Raw genomic sequence first — 22,050 nt, forward strand, 5'->3', positions numbered from 1 at the left:
CACCAGGAAAAGGAGACGGGGCTGCTTGGGGTGTCCCCATTCGGAGGGCAGGGTGGCTCCAACACCCAGCGGCTGCAGCCAGGAAAGGGGGTGCGGTGGGGTGGGGTGGCGTGGGGTAGCGGGGCTAGTGGGTAGGGTGGCAGGTAGCCACGGCCGTCTGGACTTGGGGGCTGTTGGCTGTGTCTGGGGCTCTGCCGTGCCTCTGTCCTTGCAGCCTTCGGGACGTCCCCGAGGAGCTGCAGCCCCCCTGGGCAGCACCGGGGCCTCGATGCCCCCGCGGTGCGTGTGCTGTCGGTGGCACGGCTCGGAGGTGTCGTGGTGCCAGCAGCCCCTTTGCTGGGAAGCTGCTGCCCTCGCTGCCACCAGCCCACACATCCCGGGCACAGCCAGAGCCGGGAGAGCAGAGGGAGGAGGAGGAAGGAGAGCCCCGGGTGCTCCGAAATGGCCCTGAATTTCTGCCGCTGCTGGCATCCAGGCCCTGCCAGCCAGCTGCTGCCCGATGGGAGGGCACGGCGAGGAGGGCATGGTGCTGCCAGGACACCTCCGGACCCTCGGGACCCCCCAGACCCCCAGCATGGCGCTGCCGGTGCTCTCCTCGCCAGGCTGCCAGAGCCCCCCCTGCTCTCCCAGCAGCAGCTTTTGCCTCCGGGGGGGGAGAGCGCAAGGAGGAGAAAAGCAGATTAGAGCTATCGCTGCATCTCCACGCGCCGAGCTGCAGAGCTAAATGTCAGATCGCGTCTGACACAGCACGGCGGGGGGAGATGAGGAGCCCTGGTGCACCCCTTGCTGGCATGGGCACCTCTCGGGGTGCAGGCAAGCGGAGCTGGCAGCCGGTCACCCGGAGCAGAGAGGGGGAGACGGCCAGCTCTGGGGTCCCGCTGCCTCGCCCGGCTGGCACAATCCCAGCCGCAGCCCCAGAAACTTTCCTCCGCCGGTTCCCATGGAAACGAGGAATTTTCTTCTCCCCAAAGTTGAGCCGGCGGCGGGGCCGGCGGCGGGCAGGGACGGGCAGCAGGCGATGCCTGCGCTCACCTGCCCGAGTCGAGCCCCTGGTGCCGGAGCCCCGCAGGACGACCCGTTTGGTGGGAGCTGCCGGTTCGGCTGGCACGGTGCATTTGTGCACCCGGCGCTGCCAGCGCAGGGGATGCGTGTCTGCGGAGCAAGAGCCCAGCTGCAGAGCTGGGGGTGGGCGCAGACCCCCTTGCACTGCAGGAGCCCTGCATGTTGCCGTGGCTTTCTCCCCTTGGCAGATCGGGATGGCCTGACGGGGGGAGAGGGGCCGAGGAGGAGGAAGGTCTCCTGCTGAGCATACCCTGTCGTCCTCCGCAGCTCGGCCGGAGAAAACGAACTGGGAAAATTACCCCGCAGAGCGACCAGAGAGCCCTCGCTCCTGCCCCAGCCATCCCCGTCGCGTGAGCCCCTGCGGGTGATGGTCACGCAGGGGGAGCCAGGCTTTTGGCTCAGGCTGGGAAGGACACTTGGGGAGAGATTGGAGACCCATCCATCAGCAATCAGAGGGTTTTAGCGTTCTGCTCGCCTCCCGCAGGAAGATGATGGCCTGCCGCCTGCTCTGATGAGAGGAAAAGCTTTCGCCGTCCGCCAGCCCCAGGAAGCGCCGCAGCAGCGGCCGTCGGGGCTGTGTCCCCCACGCGGGGCCGGGGCTGCTCTCCCCACAGCCGGGGGTCTCTGCCAGCAGAAGCTGGGGGCTGCCCTGACCTTCCTGCGGGCTGGCGGGAGCGGGTGGCTGGGCACCGGGCACTGGGCACTGGGCACCGGCCCTCGAGCCACTGAAATCCTGTGGGCTGAGCTCCGGGAGCTTTTCCATGGGATAAATGTGGAGGAGACAGGTTTAGACAACAATGACTAAAACTAAGCTTCAGCAAAAATTAATTCCAAGCAGGAGAATGTTCCAGGCGCTGCCATTCGCTGTCGGTAAAAATAAACCTGCAGGTTAAACACAGCCTTTTCCCCCTGGGTGCTCACGTGCCAGATCGGAGAGCTTCCTCCTGGTGAAATGGTTAAAAACCTAAAATCAAGCACAAGCCCCAAGGTGTGTGGCATGGGACGGAGAGCAGCCCTGCTTTTGGGCATCCCACACGGTCCTGGAGCACTGCCCCGCATGGCCCCAGAGCACCATCCCCACTGCACCCACCCTGGAGCTGGGCGCGGGGACGCCTGCGCCTGCCCCAGCCACCCTCCAGCCAGGGCCAGGGTGGAGGAAGGGGGATGCAGGAGGTGCCCAGCCAGTGCCGGGGTCGGCAGAGACCCGGGCATCTACTGGGGCCGTGCAGGCACTGCCACGAGCGGCACTGGCACCGGTGCCAGGGTTGGCAGAGACCCAGGCATCTACTGGGGCTGTGCAGGCAGTGCCACGACGGCACTGGCACCGGTGCCAGGGTTGGCAGAGACCTGGGCATCTACTGGGGCCGTGCAGGCACAGCCATGAGCGGCACCGGCACCAGGGTTGGCAGAGACCCAGGCATCTACTGGGGCCGTGCAGGCAGTGCCACGAGCGGCACTGGCACCGGTGCTGGCGCAGGGAGGCAGCTGGTGGCACAGCCTTCGCCCTCCCCGGGGAAGGTGCGAGATCTCGCACTTTGCTTCGCCCCCACACCGCCGCCCGCTGCCCTCCCGCCCCCGGCCGCGGGGGGACCAGCCGGGAAAGCGCCTGGCGCTGGCGAGGGGTGACGCGGCTCCCGGCGCCCGCCCAGGGCTGTCCTACGGGATGAGGACGGGAGATGCTCCCTTCCTCTTGCTGCTCCCACGGGATCCCGCACCACGGTGCAGGAGCGTGATTCCTCCTGGCGTGGGGCAAAGACCCTGGCCCGCTGACCCCACAGCCCTGTCCTGCCCTGCTGGGCACCGTCCCCGGGGCTGGGACCCGGTCCCCAGGGTCCCTTGGCACCAAGGGCTGCAGCAGGGCCGGCGGTGGGGTCGGGGCCGCCTCGTTAGCGCTGCAGCTGACGGCGGGCGAGCACCCGCTCGGCATCTGGGAGCTGGAGGGAGGCGGAAGCGTCGGGTGGAGACCCATCCCTGCACCCGCTGGTGCTGGCGTACCTCCAAGCCACGCACCCCTTCTCCCGGGGCCAGCTCCTTCCCTCCGCCTGCCACTCGCGCTGGGTTTTTAATTAGCGCTCCTCTGTATATTCAGATAGCAGGAGCCCAGAATGGAAACGTACAGGTGTCCCCTTGATCCAGTTTCCATGGTTGCCGCATCGAGGTGGGGGCTACAGCTTTTTTTTTTTTATTTAATAATTTTATTACGGTGGCTTCAATCCGTTGGCAAAGGAGGGAAGGGGGAGAACGTGGGGGAATAAAAAATGCTGGATGAGAAGGCCACGTTCCCGCGACTGGGCTTATTTGCTGTCATTCTTTTTGTCTTATTAGCAAGCGCCCGTTTCCAAGATGCTCAAAGTCAAAGAGCTCGGTAACGAGATCCCAGCCCTCGCTGGTGTGGGAAAAACAGCCTGGGCAGCCGCGCCGGAGCCGCACGAATGCCCGCGGGGCCATCCCGGCGGCAGAGGTGGCCCCTGCAGTGGAGGGAGAGGAGTGGGATGGGAGTTGGAGCAAGAGCTGAGCTGTGCCAGCATGTCTACATGCCTGTCCTCGTCCCCGTCCCCATCCTCACGCCCCTGCCCCATCCAGCCTGCCCGCGGGGTTGTCCCTGGCATCCCTCTCTGGGACAGCAAAGCTCCCCTGGCCCCAGCTGCCCCCCAGCAGAGGTTGTTGGGGACACTGGGCTCGGTCCCCCACGGGACTGGGGCTGGAGAGAGCAGGGGGGGAGGTCCCGCAGCCTCCCCGAGGAATCGGGCTCATGCTCAGGGACCCCCAGAGCCGCGCTCGCTCTGACCTGCCCCATCCACTCGGTCAGGGATCCCAGCCGGGGCTCCGGGTGCCAGCGCCAGAAACTCTCCTCCTTTCCTCCGCACCGAATTAGTCTCCATTTCCTCCGGTCAGACCAGTGCGGTGCGTAAATGGGCCCATCTCACCGTTAGATCACTTAGCCCTAACCCCGCCTGTGCAAGCAGGCAAAACCCACTCTCTTTACTGGGGGGGGGCAGCTTTTATGCAACAGGGGTTAAAAATAACGCGGAAACGGCCCGGGCCCGGGAAAGATCTGCTCTCCTCGCGCTGCAGCGTGCAGCTCGGCTTGCCAAGTACGGGGAAGAAATCCCCTCTCCTCCTTGCGCTGGCAGCGTCCCGCGCTGTGGCAGGCAAACACGCACCGAGCCACAGACCTATTAGTCACCAGTAAATGTTCTTTTCTCTCCCAATTTGTTTCCCTTAAGCTTGATGTTTTCCTCTCCTGCTGCCCCGGCCTCGTTAGGCTGCAATTAAAACCAGGAATCAAAGCCGCATGGTGCAATTAAAATTACGAGCGGGATGCAGGATGCCACGGGGAAGCTTGGCTCTGCTCACGCACCCAGAGGTCCTCGTCCCCCCGCCCGGCCCCAGGGTGCTTCTCCGGCGCGTGGGGTGCGATGAGGGTGCGAGGCGGCAGGACAGGCGCAGGCTGAGCCCAGCCGAGCTCCACCACCAAGGTCTTTCTGTTGCTCACCAGATCCGGCAGCCGGAGGATGCGCCGAGATGCATCCACTCTTAAAGCAAGATGAATTTTCCCAGCTGCAAGGATCATTAAACATCCGGAGGGGAGGGAAGAGACGGGCTCTGCTCAGCGCCTTTACACCGCGATTTCATGTCCCTCTTGCCAGGGCAGGGCAGTGACCGTCCCTCCACGGGACCCTCCAGCCCCCACGGCCAGGCGGGACGCGCTGACGGCCGCTCGCTGCACCCTTCCCCATGGTTTTCCTTTGGGACAGTCCTGGGGACGCGGCTCCCACCGGCAGAGCCGCCATGCTGGCTCACATCCCTGTCCCAGCAAAGGATTTGGGGGACACCCATACCACCAGCACCCCGCTCCCGGCCAGGCGAGCGTGGCTCTGGGTGCTGCATCCAGCTCCGGCGCGGGTTGACGCCGGCCGGGGCCGCGGGACAAAGGCTCGGCGGCACCGCCGGGACGGGTGCATTGTCAGCACCCCGTGAAGCGCGACGGCAGGCGGCGAGCCAGCCGCGCAGTGCCCGGGGCACAGCACCGAGGGGCCAGATCCTGCCACGTTGGGGCCGCATCGCCGGCGTCCCGAGCTCCTTCGCAGGACGGGACCAACCGGCCCCACCAGCACCCAAGCTGCCGGCACAACAACCAAGCACCGGTGCCGTGGGGAAAGTGGGGGTTCACCCTGAGCCCACCGAAGGGCAGAGACCTACGACACAGGGATGCCAGAAACTCCGGCGTCCCCGGGGTGCTGCCCCGCAGCCCGTCTCCCCGCTGCTGGAGCGCGGCTTGCCAGCCGCCCCGGCTTTGGAAACACGTAGCAACAAGTGAGCGCAGGCAGCAGAAGTAGCAAAGCATATGGTAGGTGTTGGAGTTTATTCCTGTCGGTGAGTGTCAGCAGCGACAGACGGCTGGGGGTGGCGAAGCGAGAGATTTTGGTAGGCGCCCGTGCAACACCGCCCTACGGACGCTACAGCTGCGGCGAGGGTGGGGACCCCGACGCCCCCAGCCGTGGGCCAGCGGGGGGGCACCCGCATGCGCAGGGACCGGCGATGCTCTCCTGGCGCCGGCGAGGCGCAGCTTGGGGCTGTCTGAGCCACCTCCCTGCACCCCAGGGACGTGGGGCCCAGGGCTGAGGCACCCCCAGCCTCACCACGCTGTGCAAGAACCACAAATAATTTGGCCACTCCCAAACGAGCGGAGCCCCGTGATTCCCATCCATCCCAGCTGAAGATCACCCGCCTGATCCGGAGGAGGATCCGGCTGCTCCCCGCTGCCGCTCTGCAGGCTTGGCTGGCCCCGGGGTTTGCCAGCGCTGGCGGTGACCCCGCTGCCACCGGGGAGCTGCCCGCTCAGCCCAGCCCGGCTCCGCAGCATCCGAGGGCTTTGGGTGAATCGGTCCAGCGGCCAGACCCGCTCCCACCGCCCGACGCCTCTGCCAGGAGCCGCTGCGGGCAGGCGGCCAGCGGCGGTGGGAGGGGAACAGATTGTCCGCAAAAAAGCACGTCAGTCCCTCCGGCAGCTCGGAGCAGGATCTCCTGCGGGTTTATACCTTGTTTGCCTGAGCCCGCTGGGAGGGTTTGGGGGACGGGGGGCTCCTCCGGGGTCTGGGGGACAGGGGCTCCTGCGGGGTCTGGTAACATGGGTGATCGCACAGGGTGGGATGCACGGCTCATCTCCTGCCGGCGGGTCCCTCCTGCGCTGCCCGGACCAGGACAGGGAGCAGGACCTGCCTCCCCCACGGCCATGGGGAGCAAAAGCCACAAAAAGAAGGGTGGTGCTTTGCTGGCAGTCGAGCTACCAGCAGCTTCCCCCTGCCCCTAAAGCCTGAGTCTCCCCCTGCTCAGCGAGGGGCACCCAAAGAAGGTTGGGATGGAGCCGGGCTGCGGCGCCCGGAGCGATGGCGAGAGGAGCCAGGAAATCCAGAATTCAGGGTGACGCTTTACCTCCAGCTCCTGCCGCTGTGACACAGCCGAGGCGCAGACAGTGCTCTTTAAGGACACTTCGCCAGCATCCTCTTCAGGTTTCTTGGCTCCCCTGGCAGCACCCTGGGGATGGGGCGGGGGGGGCCGGGAGAGGCGAGCCCCCTCCCTGGCAGAGGCTGCCCGGCTGCCAGCGTAACTGCGGAGCTTCCAACGGCTGCCGGTGCTCGGCAGCTCTGGCACCACCGCGGTCTCAGCCCCCCACCCTGCCCAGGGTGGGCAACAGATCAACCCCAACAAGTGCTCGACCGAGCGCACGTCCTCCCCGGGCACAGGTGAAATAAATACTCGCCGAGCGGTAGCTCACCTGCTGCTCCCGTCCCCGCTAATTGCGGTGTTCTCACTTCACGCTGATGTGCTTGATAAGATTAGTGATTACAGAAATCTCATACGGCAATTGGATTGAATTGGGAGCTGCGTGAGGGAAATTGGACTGAGCTGCAAATCGGAATTAATTATAACCCGGCAGCGGTGAGATTTGAGGTTTTGAATATATATTTTTATGTATTGCCCGGTGCAACCTCTGGCTTTGTTGCGGGTGCGAGGGGTGCTGAGGGCTTCACTCGCAGCGAGGACACGTTCGCCGCCGTCCGGGCTGTCACGGGGCTCGGGGCAGGGGACATCGGCGTGACAGACCCTGGGCTGGGACTCCCGGCGCTGCTTCGGTGCAGCTGAGTGTGGCCGGCGGCGTCTCCCCGGCGAGCTGAGCCTGCCGGAGCTCCCTGCCCTCCCTCTTCTCTGCCTGGCAGCAGGCCGTTATCTCCATTACCATGGCAATGCCAGACGAGCTCCCTGCGGCGTGGCCAGTGCCATCTCTGGGCGCTGCCTCCGCCGGGCAGACTCGGCCGCGATGGCAGACGCAGTCCCACACCTCACGCCCCAAATGGCCCCAGAGCGGCCAGGGGCTGCCACCACCCCGGGAGAGCCAAGGGAGGGAGATGGGGACCCCTTTGCCCGGGGGCTTGGGGTCCGGGTGGGGAAGCAGGGGGAGAACTGGAGCTCTGCCCTGGCCGGCACCCAGAGCATCTCCCAGCCCTTCCCGCTCCGGGTGCCCCCCGCCGCAGCGGGACCCCCTGCAGCACAACCGCCCCCGGCTCAGCCAGAGCCCCCCTGCGTGGGAGCCAGCGAGCGCGGGTGCCAGCCTGCGGGCGCAGAGCGGAGATCAGCCCGCGGCCCCAAATGCCGTATCGATTGGCGCCCGTCTGCACTGATATTAAAGTGTTTGCCAGCAGCTGCTGGCGTTTAACAAATCCTCCTGTCTGCTTTGTTTATGCCATTTTTTTCCCTCCCACCTGGGTCTATTTGATGCTTTGGGCATTTTGCAAACATTTTCAAGGCAGCATTTAAAACTCCAGCAGGCAGCTAGCAAAGAGCAGGTTGGTGGAGACAGAGAGGAGAGGCAGGGAGAGATCCCTCACCCATCCTCGTAGCCGCGCGCTCCCCGGCGCGGTCCTGCGTGCTCCGTACGCCCACCCCAGCCCCCGGCCTGAGCCAAGCCTGCACCGGCTCCGGGGCATTAATTTCTCCTCTGCCGGAGGAGATGGGGAGGGAGAATCCGAGGCAGTGCTTCCCGTCTGCTCGCTGCTTTTCCCTGGCTACGGAGGCAGGATCTGGCCCCAGGTCCTTGTCAGATTGCCAGCCTCAAAGGAGGAGAGCAAAGCTCAAATGGAAAAGCAAAATGCACGGAGCGTGCACCCCGGGGCCGGCAGCGCTACCTGCCCCGGGGACACGCCGGCGGCTGCTGCTTCCACCGCGCTGGCTTTTAGCGAACCGCCAAGCGCCGCGGGGCTGACAAGGAGCCCCAGGTCGTCCCTGCTCCCAACGGACCCCTGGGTCCCCCAGACCGGGGGGTTCTGTGTCCACTGGAGGAGCACGGACTGCCGGCTGGCATGGCACAACCGGTGCCCAGCCCAGGGTGCTGGGGTGCAGGAGCCTGAGAGGAGCACGGGGTGGGGGGTGGGGGGATCGCTCTCCTCTGGTTTTCTCTCTCGCCTGATGTGACTACAAGGGATTGTGGGATTCAATTAAGTTCTGTTTTCCTCCCAGTAACAGTGGGAGTCTCTCCGCTTTAAAACAGACATACTGCCATGGAAGACAAATGCTTGCAATAAAGCAAAGGAGCGCGTGTGCCGGGGGAGGCCGATGCTCGTGTGCAGCCGGTGCTGCCTGGGGCGCGCTCGCCGCTTCCCTGCCGCGCGCTCGCACCCGCCCCACGCCTCTGCACGCCTGGTCCCGCATGCGGCGCGTCCCGCCGGCCAGTCCCAGGTGCCCAGAGCTGCACGGCAGAGTTGCTGCATGGCAGAGTTGCTGCGGGCAGCCGGCTGGCCTCGGAGCAGGACCCCCCCCCCCATGCAGCCCCCCCACCCCCCCAGCCCAGCGGTGGGCACGAGGCCATTTCCCCATCTGCTCCCACAGTGCCGACTGGGAGCCAGACCGCGGCCGTGGGGGGGGGGCTGCCTCCATGTCTGCCCCAGGAGGTGGGGGGGCTGCTGCTAAACTTGGGGCGCGCCTGCGCTTTGCGGAGCTGTCGCCCCTCTGCAGGGCAGCGATGGCTGCGGGGTGGGAGCCAGGTTTTCCCCCCCCCCCCACCCCCTCCCGGAGGTTTTCCTGTGCCGTCTGAGGGCTGATGTTTGCTGGCCTGGTGAATCACGTCCCGGCAGAACCATCGCGCTCGGAGGTGGCGGTTGCGCTTGCCAGCGGCGAGCCCGTGGCGAGCGGCGGTTTCGCACCTCGGGCCCAGAGCCAGGAGCTCACCGGTTGCGCTCGCGTCCCCCCAAGCGCCGCGGCGCAGACCTCGGGAAACACTGCGGCGGCTTCGCCCGTGCCGTGCCCACCACCGGCACCGAGCAGCCCCCGCAGCCCCTCGCCCCCGGCACCAGCACGGTGGGGGCTGTGGGTGGGAGAGAGCCCCCCCCACCCCGCGGAGCACCCCTCCCCACCCCGCATCCACCGCTGGACCGAGGGTTGCCAGGCAACGGGAAGATGCTTTTTCTGACCAAAACGGTAAAGCAGCAGCCGGGTCGACGTGAGGGATGGGGTGCAGCAAGGCTGAAGCTGCCCGGGGGGGGGCACTGGGGGGTCCCCCAGACTTGACAGCACCCAAAAATCTGGAGAGGACAACCAGCCGTTGCTGCCCTACTCGGCCAAAAGCTGCCCCGGCCCCTGCTGAGGACCCCCGAGCATCGGCTGGGGACAGCGCTCGACCCTGGGACCCCCCCGCCCGGCTGGCGGATGGGGCAGGGACAGGGACAGCCCTGCCGGCCTCCTCCCTGGGAATCCCTCCCCGGGGAGTCCCGGCCCCGCCGCACCCCCTGTATGAGATTGAGCCCCTAATTTGCCCTCTCCCTCCCTCGCCAGCCGTCACGCACGCAGCTAAATGAGCTCCAGGCAATTTTCTCAGAAGTTGAGTCCTCGCGTTGTGGGAACACGGGACTAAAAATAGCCGAGGTCTGCGCGCGCGGCTCGCCCAGGTGAATCTTGCTCTGGAGATAAGGGCAAAGGACGCGGCAGCTGCCACCGGCTTCTCCGCATCCAGCCGTCTCCCCGCTCTGCCCCAGTTTCTTCCACAGGTCGTGCTGCCCAAACGTGCGCCGTGCCATCCCCCGGCGCAACCCGCCTGTGGCTGCGTCACCCCTGGCCAGAGAAACCCCCCCCGTCCCGGGGAAAGCTCCCGGGGCTCAAGCATCCCTCGGCATGGGCATCGCCAGCGATGGGCAGAGCCGCGCTCGGTCTCTCGCCCCTTCGTCTGGGCATCCTCCGTCCTGCGTTGTGGAAAGGGGACGTATCCCCCTGCGTCCCCCCCGCCCCAGCATCTCCCAATTCAGAGGCTCATCCCAGCCCGACCGGGTACAGCCCAGGGTGCAGAGAAGCAGATACATTTCTTTCCCACAATGACTCGATTATAAATTCCGAGTTAAATCTTCGCCCACAAGACCCCCCTCTCCACCCCTCCGACTGCTTCCAGTACTTCGAATGTTGAACGTTTTCCAGGGATTTTTTCGTGTGTTCAGGCTGACCCCATCCACTCTAGTTCAGACTAACTTAATCAGCCTCATTTTATTGCTAACTGCTGTAGCTTTACACCTCTAGAAAAAACACTATTTAAATTATTGGCACCTGCCAAGCTCTCACCATGCTGCTTTCTCTGCCCCTGTGGGGGCAGGAGGAGAGAGGGCGGATCTGTTTGATGCTCCCAGCCTTTATTTCTACCAAAAATGACAAATTATTAGAACGGTGAAAATTAGAAAAATGGCATTTAGGTACCAGACAAACCTCCTTCTTTTCTTCAGCGGTGTCTGGTTAAAAGCAGATTTGGAAATGAAAGGTGGGGAAAAAAACAGGATGAGCTGCTGAACGCTGACAGCCGGGCTGGGGCGGGGGGGGCTCCCTGGAGGGAAACGCTCCAGGGGACACCCCGAAAGCAGCTCAGCCGACACCCACAGCACTCGCGCCGTGGAGCGCTTGGGAGAGACATCCCGGCAGCACTGCGGCGGGGGCACGGCTGGGCAGAAACCATCAGGTTTCTTTCCACGCCAAAACGCTGCCAGAGCGGATCACGGCTGCTCCGCAGGAGCCGGCCGGAGGTTTGGAGGGGAAAAGGGAAGCTCGGAGAGCGATGGGGAGCTGGGGTCAGAGCCCAGCTGTGCCCCAAAGAGCCCACCGAGGGTCTCCTGGAGCTCAGAGCCCCCCCCAGGAGAGGCAGCCCCAGGGCTTGGGGTGCTGAGCGCCCGGTCCCCCGCAAGGGCAGGGCTCCAGCCCACGCAGCCCGCTTGCTGACGGGGAGCACAAAACCATCGTCATATCCTTAATCACCAGCACTGCCGAGGAGGAGCGCAGGGGCCAGGCTGGGGGAGCCGGCGAGGAGGAGGAAGGACTCCCGGGGGAGCGTGGGAAGGGGCTCTCCCTCGCCGCAGCCCCATCCCCGCGCAGGCGATGCCCTGGCTCAGCCCCAGGTCCCCCCTCGAGCAGGAACAGCCCCTTTCTCCACATCCCCTGTTCTCCCCGGGAGATTTGCTCCCACCTCATCCCACGGCTGGTCGCGGAAGAGCTTCTGAAGCGCTTTGAGCCCCTCCAGGGCTGTGGAACACCCAGAAGAGCAGCGGCTGCTCCCGTGGCTGGGCAGTCCCAGGGTCCCAGCTCTGTTCCCCCACCCCTCCATGGCACAGGGAACCGGTGGAGAAGATAACGGGGCCGGCGGGGAAGATAACGGGGCCGGCGGGGAAGCTGCAGCCACGGCGATGAAGAGCAAAGGGAACACCTCAGGGAAACCAGGAGCCGGGGTACCACCTGCATCTGTTTTAGAAATGACTTTATTGCACTAAAAAGGGGAAGTCATCTGTAAACAAACATTCCACTCAGGTATTAATATATTTTTTCACTCCAAAAATGCATCATTAAATCCAGCCACAGAAATATCAAAGCAGGAACATTAGAAAAGAGCTACAGGGGAGGAAAGACCCAGCCAGGCCACTGTCCCGGCTCCCACGCCGCCCTCCCACCCATCACGGGAGCAGGGCTCGCAGCAGCACGTCCCAGGGCTCGGCGGACAGCCACGCGCCACTCGACTCCAGCAAGGCAGCCCTGGGATGGGGCGGGGGACAGACAGGGACAGCACAAGCCCCCAGGCCCTTGGGTCTCCCCCCGCCCAGGACCAGCCCCAACCCAAGGAGCAGCCCAGGGCCCTGCTCACAGCATCCCCCTTCCCCCAAAACAAAGGCACACAGCCTTGCCGGGGGGGATGTGTCACCCCCCAACCCTCTCATAGAGCACCCAAATCTTTGCCCAGCTCCTTTTCCCCCTCCCCTCGCAGCCTGCTGGGTCTCTCCCCTACCCCCAGCAATACCTGGGTCCCACCAGCCCCTTGCAGGTACAGCACCCCGGGGACCGCAGCACCCCGGGGACCGCAGCACCCCGGGGACCGCAGCACCCCGGGGACTGCAGCACCCCGGGGACCGTGGGGCGCTGGCGAGGGGTGCACGGGGCTGTCGGGCAGCAGCCGGCTGGGCAGGGTCCCCTTCCTGCCCTAGGGACAGGATCTTCACCCCCAGCCCAGGGACGTGGCCCCTCTCCCCATCCCACTGTCCCCAGAGCCCCCGTCTGCCCCCAGGGCGAGCTTGGGCACTCGGGGGCCGGGAGCGTCCCCCGTGTTGGCTCCTGGGGGAGCAGTGGGAAGCCTCAGGTGGGAAATCCCCCGCAAAGGAGGGACGCGTCTGCTCCTTACGTCCTGCACGGTTTGTTTTCAGCCACAAGCTCGACAAACAGCCACGATCACCCCGAATCCCCCCGACATGCAAACACCACGCTATCAGAACCAAGCCTCGCGTACCTGAAACATATTTACAGACAGAAGTAAAACACGCTGGGAAAGATCAGCCTCGGATATAAATAGCCAACACTGAAATCTGCCATCTGCTGCAAAGGACAAGGAAGGAACATCAACCGCCACCGACAGAGGTTAACACAGAGGGACACGTGTGTGCGTGTGTGTCCACGCATGCTGCAACAAGGCAGGGACAGGAGCACTGCAAATTCTGCTCCCTTCCACAGAAACATGCAGAGCCCGATGCAAGGGGGTAACACCACACCAAACAACAACAAGGCGTCTGTTTTAGCCACCCGCAGAAATGCCCCAGCCAGCATTTCCCCCACTCCCGGTGCCTCCAGCCGGTCAACCGGGATGGCAGGGAGGGATGGGAAGGGGTGGGAGCATCCTACTCCATCCCAAAGGGAAACTGCAGAGCCGGGCCAGTCCCTTTGGGGAGCCGGGTCCCGCTGGGCACAGGGGCTTCGTGGTCCCATAGGAGACGTCCCTCCTGCCCGGTGGGTGCAGCCACTTCCAAGCCCCCGAGCCCCGCAGGCGAGGGAGGGCAGAGGGTAGGGGAGCCCCAGCCACAGCCTGACGCCCTGCCCAGCAACACCTGGGGATGTCCCCAGTGCCAGCCGGACCACCAGCACTCAGGGAGGGCTACTCCTGTCACCTCAGCTTTTGTCTGCTGGGACGCTGCCCGGGACCACCCATGTGCCCAGGGCAAGGGGTGCCAGGCCCCCCCATGGCAGTGCCAGCCCCCGGCATCTCCCTCCTCTGGGCAGGGGACGGGCACAGGCAGCCTCCTGGATTTGGGTAAACCCAAAGCCCCTGAAGCTCCGTGAGCAGTTTCCCGCAGGGGGTCAGCAGTGGGGGACACTGCTGGGGGTGGGCAGGGAGGGCATCCCGGGAGGCTGCGGATGTCGAACCAAGCCACCTTGCACATCTGTGCAGTCCCGCAGGGCTGGGAAGAATCCAGGAAAGGCTCAAAACCCACAAACCTGACTCATCCCCCAGGGTCACCTCCCTTGGCCCACTCTGCAGTTTCCAAGACCAGAAACTTGTCTTTTAAATTAAAGCTGAGATCGATGTTATCCCCTGACTCCAGGAGCTGGGGCTTTGAGAGAGGTGGCAGTAAGTATGCTACAGAGATCTACCCACCTCCAACCTTCGTGCTGGCCAGCTGGAGACCACGGGCACCAGGGAGGGGAGAGCCCAGCAGGTGACATCCATCCTTCCCAGTGGAGACGGGGCCGGTGCCTCCCCGCTTCCCACTGGGCTCCAGGAGATGCAGCCCCAGGAGGGAGCAGGGAGGGAGCAGAGGGAAGAGGCTGCGGCCGCGGCCCTGCCGCAGGAGGGCTGGTGCTGGCAGAGCCCCACGGCAGCGCCGCCCCCGGGGACCCCCTACTCTCCGCCACGGCCCCGTCCCTCCTCCAAGGGGCCCTTCCAAACCCTCCTCCAGCAAGGCCGGGGGACAGGGTCGGCCTCCCCGCCTCGCCCCGGCCCCACAGGCTCCCTCCGGGGCTGGCAGCAAGCACCTACAGGCAGGACAGGAGGGCGGTGAGCGGCAGCTCCTTCTCCCCCAGCAGCGTGTCCCGCTTAAGGCTGCTGCCCTTGTTGACCACCTTGAGCTTCAGGGACATCTTCCTGGCATGACCGGGGCCCAGCCCATCGAAGAAGAAGTCCTCGTTGAAGATGGGATTGCGGCTGTTCTTGACGATAGTGCTGCGCTGCTTCTGCAGCTTCCCGGGGTTGAGGCACAGCGAGACGCAGCAGTTGATGCTGCGCAGGTCGACGAGGGTGTCGTAGAGGTCCTCGGCGGAGACGAGCCGCACGCGCAGCCGGGCATTGGAGGGGTCGTACTCGGCAGCCAGGCGCAGGCTCCCACCCCGGCTGAGCCGCAGGCTGTGTTCCCGGTCACGGCCCGGCGGCAGGTCCAGGGGCAGCAGGGCGGCGGGTGGTTGCCCCCCGGCCGGGGCGCTCCTGGCACGGCGCTGAGCACTGGGGCTGGTGTCAGCCGAGCTGTCGTCGGTGGACAGTGAGCTGTTACGGGCTACCGAGTGCTTCAGCTTGATGACCTTGGACTGGCTCTCCTGGCTGAAGATCTTCAGCAGGGAGACGGAGCGGGAGAGCAGCGGGGAGCCGAAGGGCGAGGACTCGGCAGAGGAGCACGTGTCGCTCTCACCGCCGCTGAAATAGCGGCCGGGGTGCATGAGGGCCGCACCCAGGTCGGCGGGTGCCCGAGACCCGCTCTCGCCGTTGAGCTTGGCTCTGCGCTGGGCGCTGGGTGAGGTGGCCGGCGAGGGGCAGAGGCTGCTGTGCTCGCTGTGGAAGAGCGATTCTTTGCGCCGCGTGTGGGGGCTCTCCACCAGCGTGGCGAAGCCGTAGGAGGTCTGTGCCTTGGGCACGTAGGGCAGTGACATGGCCGTCTGTGCCTGCGGGTCTGCATTGGTGCCGAAGCCCCCCTCGGCCGACCAGTCCTCGGCGCTCTCGATCTGGATGATGTGCCGGCCGGCAGCCCGCGGCCGGGAACGGCTGGACGGCCGAGGGCTGCGCGGGGTCTTGCGCCCGGCCAGGTCCTGCTCCGAGGCTGAGGGGCCCAGGGTGGGCGCTGCGGGGGGCTCGGGGCCCTCGGCCTCGGCAGGCGCCGCGCTCAGCTTGGGCGGGATGAAGAAGTCGGGAATCTTGTCAGGGGTGAGGACGTTGCTGTAGCGGGATCCTCGCGGAGACTCCTCCGGCCCCGCGCCCCGGGACCCACCGTTCTCCGCCACGCCGCGCAGCCGCTCCAGGAGCCACATGTTGCCGCTGGGTGCGGGGCTGGAAAAGACCCGAGGGGCAACGCTCTCACCGGGGGCCGGGCACCGGCAGGGGCAGACCGGAGCCGTCAGCCTGGGGGGCAACCGGAGGCACCCAGAAACGGGGACCCGCCAGCCCGGGGGGTCGGGGACAAGGATGGGAGGGAACCGGCCGCGCCGAGGGACACGGGGACCGGCGAGCCCGGGGGGGCGACGGGGACAGGGATGGGAAGGAACCGGCCGCGCCGAGGGACACGGGGACCCGCCAGCCCGGGGGTGAGGGACGGGAAAGAACCGGCTGCGCCGAGGGACACGGACCCGAGCGACACGGACCCGAGCGACACGGCGGTGGCGGCGCCGCCGGTCCCGAGCGATGCGATGGGATGGGACGGGACGGGGCGGCCGCGGGGCACGGGGAGCCGCTGCCAGCCGCGACGCGACACGACACGACAGGACAGGACAGGACGCGACAGGACGCGACGCGATGCCCGGACCGACCGCCGGGAACCGCCGGACCGACCGCCGGGAGCCGCCGCACCTGGAGCGGAGCCGCCGCCGCCGCCGCAGCCCGGGCGGGGCGCGCGCGGACGCGCTTTTATACGGCGGCGGCGGCGGCCCCGCTCCTTCCCCGCGCCGCCGCCGTAATCCTCCGAGCGCGGCGCCCCCGCATTTCCCCGCGCCGAGCCCGGCCGGACCGGGACCGAGCCGGGCCGAGCGGCCCCGGGGTGCTGATGCTCGGGGGGTTCGGAGGCCCTGCCCCGAGACCCCCGGCCGCCTGCCCACGGGAGCGCCGGCGCTGGGATGGAACCGGGAGCGGGGGAGCCCTGAGCCGGGAGCGGGACGGCAGCAGCCCCGTTCCCCCCCAGCGCCCTCCCGCCCTCAGCGCGATCGGGGACCGAGGCCGGCGGGACGGAGCCGTTCCCCCTCCGGGCGCAGCCCCCTCTCCCCTCCGAGCTCTTGAGCTCATCAAAGCGCTGAACAAAGCCAGCAGCACTCCAAGGCGGCTCGGAGCTCAAGGACTCGCTGAGTGCATTAAGCGGTTTAATATCGTGGCTGGAGGAGTTGGGGGGGGGGGCAGTGCCACATGTCACACGTTTCACCAGCACTGGGGCAGGATATGGCCCAGGTGGCACTGGGGGCAAAACATCAGCAGGATGCACGGAGCATCACTGCAGGCCCCGGTGCTGTGGGGGGCAGGAGGGGGGCAGGAGGCACAAAGCAGGGTGATCGGCCCCAGCCCACGAACCGCATGGATTTATAGCCTTGGGGACAGGGATGCACCGAGCAGGATGGTAGAACGGACGGGGGCCAGTGGCTATCCTACTTGGCTGCTGCCCCGTGGGTGCCATCAGGCTGCAGGGACAGCCCCGTCATCCCACAGCAGTGCAGGGAGAGCCTGGCTTGGTGAGCTCCTTCAGCAGGGGCTGCTGCAGCCAGGAAGCGACTGCGAGAGGTGGGAGGACTCGGCTCCCTCCGCATCCTGACTCCGAGCTGATAAAAAGAGAAGGACAGCTGTGCTGAGCCAGACCGAGCGCCAGCAGCCAGCTCTGCCAGCGCCTGGGAAAGGTGGCAGGAGAGAAGGAGCCTGGGGGAACAACCCTCCTCCCTCTCTGGAAGCAAATTGCCCTCCCCTCTCCCTGCACCCCCTGGTTTCGCCACGTCCCCTCCGCCTGCCGTGCCCAGGCCTCTCCCAGCAGCGAGTGGGTGCTCCCTGGCAGGGCGAGCGCTCTGATTTATGGAGTTTCTTGGCACATTGCTCTGCCTGCCTGGGAGCAGCGGCTCTGACCAACTGCAGACCCTCACCAGGAGTGGGGCCCTCGGGCACAGCTGACCCTCACCAGCCACGGGAGCGGACCTGGGAAAAGCTGCTGGAAGCTCCATATCGGGCGTGTGGAGAGCAGGAACCAGCCAGGACATGGAGGGGTCTGGGCAGGGATGTCTTGGGGACAGCGGTGGGGACAGCGGTAGTGTCCTGGCTGGACCCTGGGCTCTGCATTGCAGGATGCTAAGTCCTGGGTCCCACGGTGGGGAAGAGGGCAGATGGAGCCCGGGAGAGGAGGGTGAGGCTCACGGGAAGGGGAGGTTGGTGAACAAAAGGGCTGGTGTTTGCTTTTCCTCCACCCAGCACAACGGTGGGTAAACAAGGTGCAGAAATGGTTGAGTTCCCTTGAGATAACAAAGAGCGCTGGAGCTGGGCCAGCCCTGCCCGCTCAGCTTGGGGGCACAGAGGGGAGCAGGGTGCTCGGAGCTGCCTGCTGCCTGCACTGAGCTTGCCTGGGCTCAGCTCAGAGCAGGGCTTCCAGGTTTGAGGCAGAAGAGAAGCTGCAATGGTCGGGCAGAGCCGCCGAAGCCCCAAATGCCCCAGTTCCCAGTGAAGCGATGGCAGGAGAGATCCAGCGCTCGCAGCAGGAGTTGGCACGGGCGCTCACATCTCTGGCACCTTGGGGACATGGGCTGTGCCAGGGGCATCCCTTCCCGGCAGAGCAGGCAGGGGCTGCAGCCAGCCCCGTTGCTGGCACGGGGCTGCCAGAGACCAGCGCTCGCCTGCGGCACTGCGCTGCCACAGCCACTGCGTGCGGCAGGAGCTGCCGGACCCGGAACAGAACAGGCAGAGAACAAATACTCACAGGGCCAGCAGAAAACAAGGTTTCCAGGGCCTTTAAAACGGGCTCTGGACTCTCACTTGGCACCCAGCAGCATGGAGCTGGGAGGGGTGCCTTTTCTCGCCTGCCTCCCCCTCATCCAGGGCTTTCCAGGGATCCGGGCAGCACGGGATGCCAGGAGGGGACAGCTCTTGGGGCTCCAGAGCCGCCTCCCCAGGCAGCGTGAGCTGGGCAAGGGCTGGGCGAGACGGACGGGGGTCCCTTGTGCCGGGCTGGAGGCTGCCGGAGGCGTGCGGTGCCTGGCACGGTCCGGGCATGGCACCGCGGGCAAGCGACGCCTGGTTGGGGATGCTGGCGGGGCTGGGGACACTGGCAGGGCTGGGGACACTGGCAGGGCTAGCGATGCTGGCAAGGCTGGGGACAATGCCAGGGTTGGGGACGCGGCTGGCGGAGCTGGCAGTGTGCTACCACCTGCTGGAGGCTGGGAAGGAGAGAGCCCCAGAAGGGGAAGGGGCTGGCGCCAGGATCCCGGGATCCCGGGGCACGGGCTGAGCCCCCGCCACAGCCCCTCCGGGGCAGGAGTGCTCACACACCTCCTCTTCTCCAGCTGCTTGGTTATTTCCATGAAATTTGCTGAGAGTCCATGTCAGAGACTCTTACGCCTCTGGCCAGGAAAACTGAACTGGGCAGTGTTCGTTGTCAGCACGTTTGGAGACACAGAGGGACGGTTGGAGAGCGAGATCCCCAAGGCCCCGGGAGAGCGAGGAAGCCACGTCCCTCTGCAGTCGCTCTTCTGCGGCTTCCAAACCTTCCCAAAACACCTCAGCCCCCCCACCGTCACATGGGCTGAAGGAGCCAGCGCCGAGAGGCGAGTCGCTCTCCCTTTCAGCCCGGCGTTAACTCTGGAACCTACAGACTGCTACTCCAAACACACCAGCAGCCACCAGCGGTTTCAGCACGTGTGCCGTTACCCGCTTCATTCCACCATCGCCCAGCCCCAGCCTCCCACAGCCCCTCCTCCTCGCCCTCCCCTCGCCCCTGGCCCAGTAAGGACCAGTCCAGAGCGGAGCTGCGCTGGAGGTGCAGAGCACACAGAAAGAAATCCAATTTCAGGTGGGAGCACTCCCTGATGTTCTGACTGCATTATTCATGTCGTTCTATATTCTTCGCTCAATAAAGGCCTCGTATTTGGTTTCATTGTTTTTTGCTTCAAGAACACCGCTGCGTGGCTCCCAGCCCGCCTCCCCCCGCGGGGTCCTGCCCTCGTGCCGGGCGGCCGTGGGGCACTGCCCCACAGCAGGTCCCTCTCGTGGAGGGTCCCCGAGCCCCTGTGCAGCTGCCCTGCAGCCCGGGGCAGGGGGGAGCAGAGCCCCCTGCGCCCCACGGCTGTCGGCACCGCACACCAGCCTCAACCAAAGCAGTTAAACCCCGAAAATAAAAACCCCGCCAGCCCTTCAGGCACCTCACGGCAGCATCGGGGGGGCCGAGGGGCCAGGGCTAGAGCCAGCAGCAACCGGGGAAAGGCGTGGGCTCGTTCTCCGGCGGCAAAAGAAGTAAGTCCGGGCTCTGGCTGCCTTTTCCTGCCTCTGCTATTGAAGGAAGGGTGCAATTATCTTTGCAGACGCATTACTACATGACAAAAAATAGCAGCTGAGCTGGAAGCGCCGCATCCCTGTAGGTATTCAACTATCAATGGAAAATTACACATTCATTACCGGGCTTTATTTAGGGGCTTATTTTATTCATTGACTCAGCCAGCACCCGGCAGCCCTCTCCCGGGAGGGGCCCTCCCCAGCAAGGGGCAGAGGGTGCCAGGGTGCCCCTGCTCCCCAAGGTGGGTGCCGGCAGCGCGGTGGCAGCACCGGGCAGAGCCAGACGGGTCGCTGGCACCCACCTGGGGCAGGGCGAGCAGAGGGGACCCGGCAGGACCATGGAGCCGACCAGTGCCGGGGCTGGTGCCGGACCCGCCGGGAAGCTGCTGCCCACCCGGTGCGCGTGCCCTGCGGTTCACAGCCTGGCCACGCTGCCAGCTCGGAAAATCTCCCACTGCCAGGCTCCAGCAGCGCTGGGGCAGCCTTCTCCCACCTCCACCCATTCCAGCCAAGCGCCTTTTTTACTTGCCGGCCGCGCTGCACAGCCGGGAGCCGCGGCCAGGCCCACCGCGGGGCTCTCGCTTCGTCAGCCGCCGTGTTCATTAACGGGAGACGAACGGCAGCTCGGCTTCGGGCTGCTCAGTGCCAGCCCGGCTGCGGCAGGAGCCAGACGAGGTCTCGCTCCGAGGCGAGCGGCCGCATCCTGCCCCTGGGCGGAGGTGGGATGCGAGCCTGCAGGCAGCGGGAGCAGGCAGGGTGGGGAGATGCTGGGTGCAGGGAGGAGATGCCGTGCGGGACCAGAGCCCTGGAGCCAAACCCTGGGTGCCGCAGCCCCCTCCGGAGCTGGGGGTGGGGGGGCAGGAGGGGTGACCCATGTGCAGAAGGGGGACAGGGTGACCCAGGGGGGCTCAGAGCCAAGTGTGACCGGCCAGGATGGGGCTGGCTGCCACCACCACTGTGGGAGCGGCCAGGAGCTGGTGATGCTGGAGACGCCGTCCCAGCACCTTCTGCATCCCCAGCCCGGTTGAGCCCCCAGGCGCAGGAGCCAGCACCCTGCCCGGGGGTGGCACGAACAATCAGGGCGCCTTGCTCATTTCCACGTTTAATTAGAAACGTATTCCAAACCACGAACCCACCCGAGCGCCAGCCACGCTGGAGAAGGGGCCGTGTATGCCGTAAAAACCTGCCGAAGCCCCGAGCCGGCCGGGGGGGGATCCCCGGGGGCTGTGGGACACCTCTCCTCCGGGCAGCCCCAGCCTCACAAGCCAGTGCCAGTAGCTCGCCCCTGCCCTGCGTCTTCCCCACCGCAGCTTCGTCCTGGCCCCAGCCTGGGGAGGGCTGCGGGGGCTCGGAGCCGCCGGGATTCTCGCATGGCAGCCGCTCCTGGGGAGAATCCAGCTGGAAATGTGGGAGGGACAAGGACATCCAGCAGCACCGGCCTCTAAGAGATGTTCACGTCCAGCCCCACAGGCAGAGCCAAGCCGGAGGCTACAGCCCCCACTGATGGGGGACCCCATGGATGGGGGCACCCCCCAAAATGTCCTGGCAGAGAGGCGGGACCGAGGTGGGGAGTTGGGTCCTGAGCAGAAGCGCTGGGCGAGAGGCAGGGCTCTGCGGGCAAGGGGCTGGTCCCCCAGCTGCCCCTCACATAGCTATGCACGCACCCACAGGGATGTGCATGCACCCACACGGATGCGCACGCACCCACACGGATGCGCACGCACCCACACGGATGCGCACGCACCCACACGGATGCGCACGCCAAGCCTGCTCGCCCCATCCCACCCGGGGAGCCCTGGGACGAGGCTCCTGGCACCAGCCCCGACCCCGTTTGCTCCATCATCGCCCGGAGACCAATTCCATGTCCCAGGATGGAACTGGTGCTGGGGGCCGCAGCGCTGGGCAGCCGAGGCCAGCGGTACCAGATTAACCAGCCCCACTCAAGCAGGGCTCCCGAGCAGGAGGGGGACAGCGCAGCCCCACGGCGATGCCCACCCAGGCCCCCTCCCATCGCTGGGGCGAGCCGGGGGGAGCCCCGGGCAGCACTGCCCGAGCCGGCTTCAAGCCCCATCCCTCTCGGCGAGGCCACCCATCGGCTCCCCCCCCGGCAGCGTTTCACCTCCACGCGTGGAATAAACACCTCTGTGTCCGGCTGCGCATGCGGACGATAAAGGGGAGGCAGCGGGGGGGGTGGGAGTCTTCGGGGCCAGGGACTGCGAGGC

At 66.1% G+C, this 22,050-nt stretch overlaps 1 protein-coding gene across 1 annotated transcript; it reads right to left on the reverse strand.

Annotated features, from left to right (window-relative positions):
* Nucleotides 1-11,825: 11,825 nt before the first annotated feature.
* C2CD4C (C2 calcium dependent domain containing 4C) lies at nt 11,826-16,197 on the reverse strand. Its single transcript, XM_075175288.1, has 2 exons — nt 16,172-16,197; nt 11,826-15,655 (listed from the first exon to the last, which is right to left on the reverse strand). The coding sequence occupies exon 2, from the start codon at nt 15,634-15,636 to the stop codon at nt 14,377-14,379; it is 1,260 nt and encodes a 419-aa protein (XP_075031389.1). The 5' UTR covers nt 15,637-15,655; nt 16,172-16,197; the 3' UTR covers nt 11,826-14,376.
* Nucleotides 16,198-22,050: the final 5,853 nt, after the last annotated feature.

This window comes from Calonectris borealis, chromosome 28, assembly GCF_964195595.1.
Source record: "Calonectris borealis chromosome 28, bCalBor7.hap1.2, whole genome shotgun sequence".
NCBI classification, from domain to species: domain Eukaryota; kingdom Metazoa; phylum Chordata; class Aves; order Procellariiformes; family Procellariidae; genus Calonectris; species Calonectris borealis.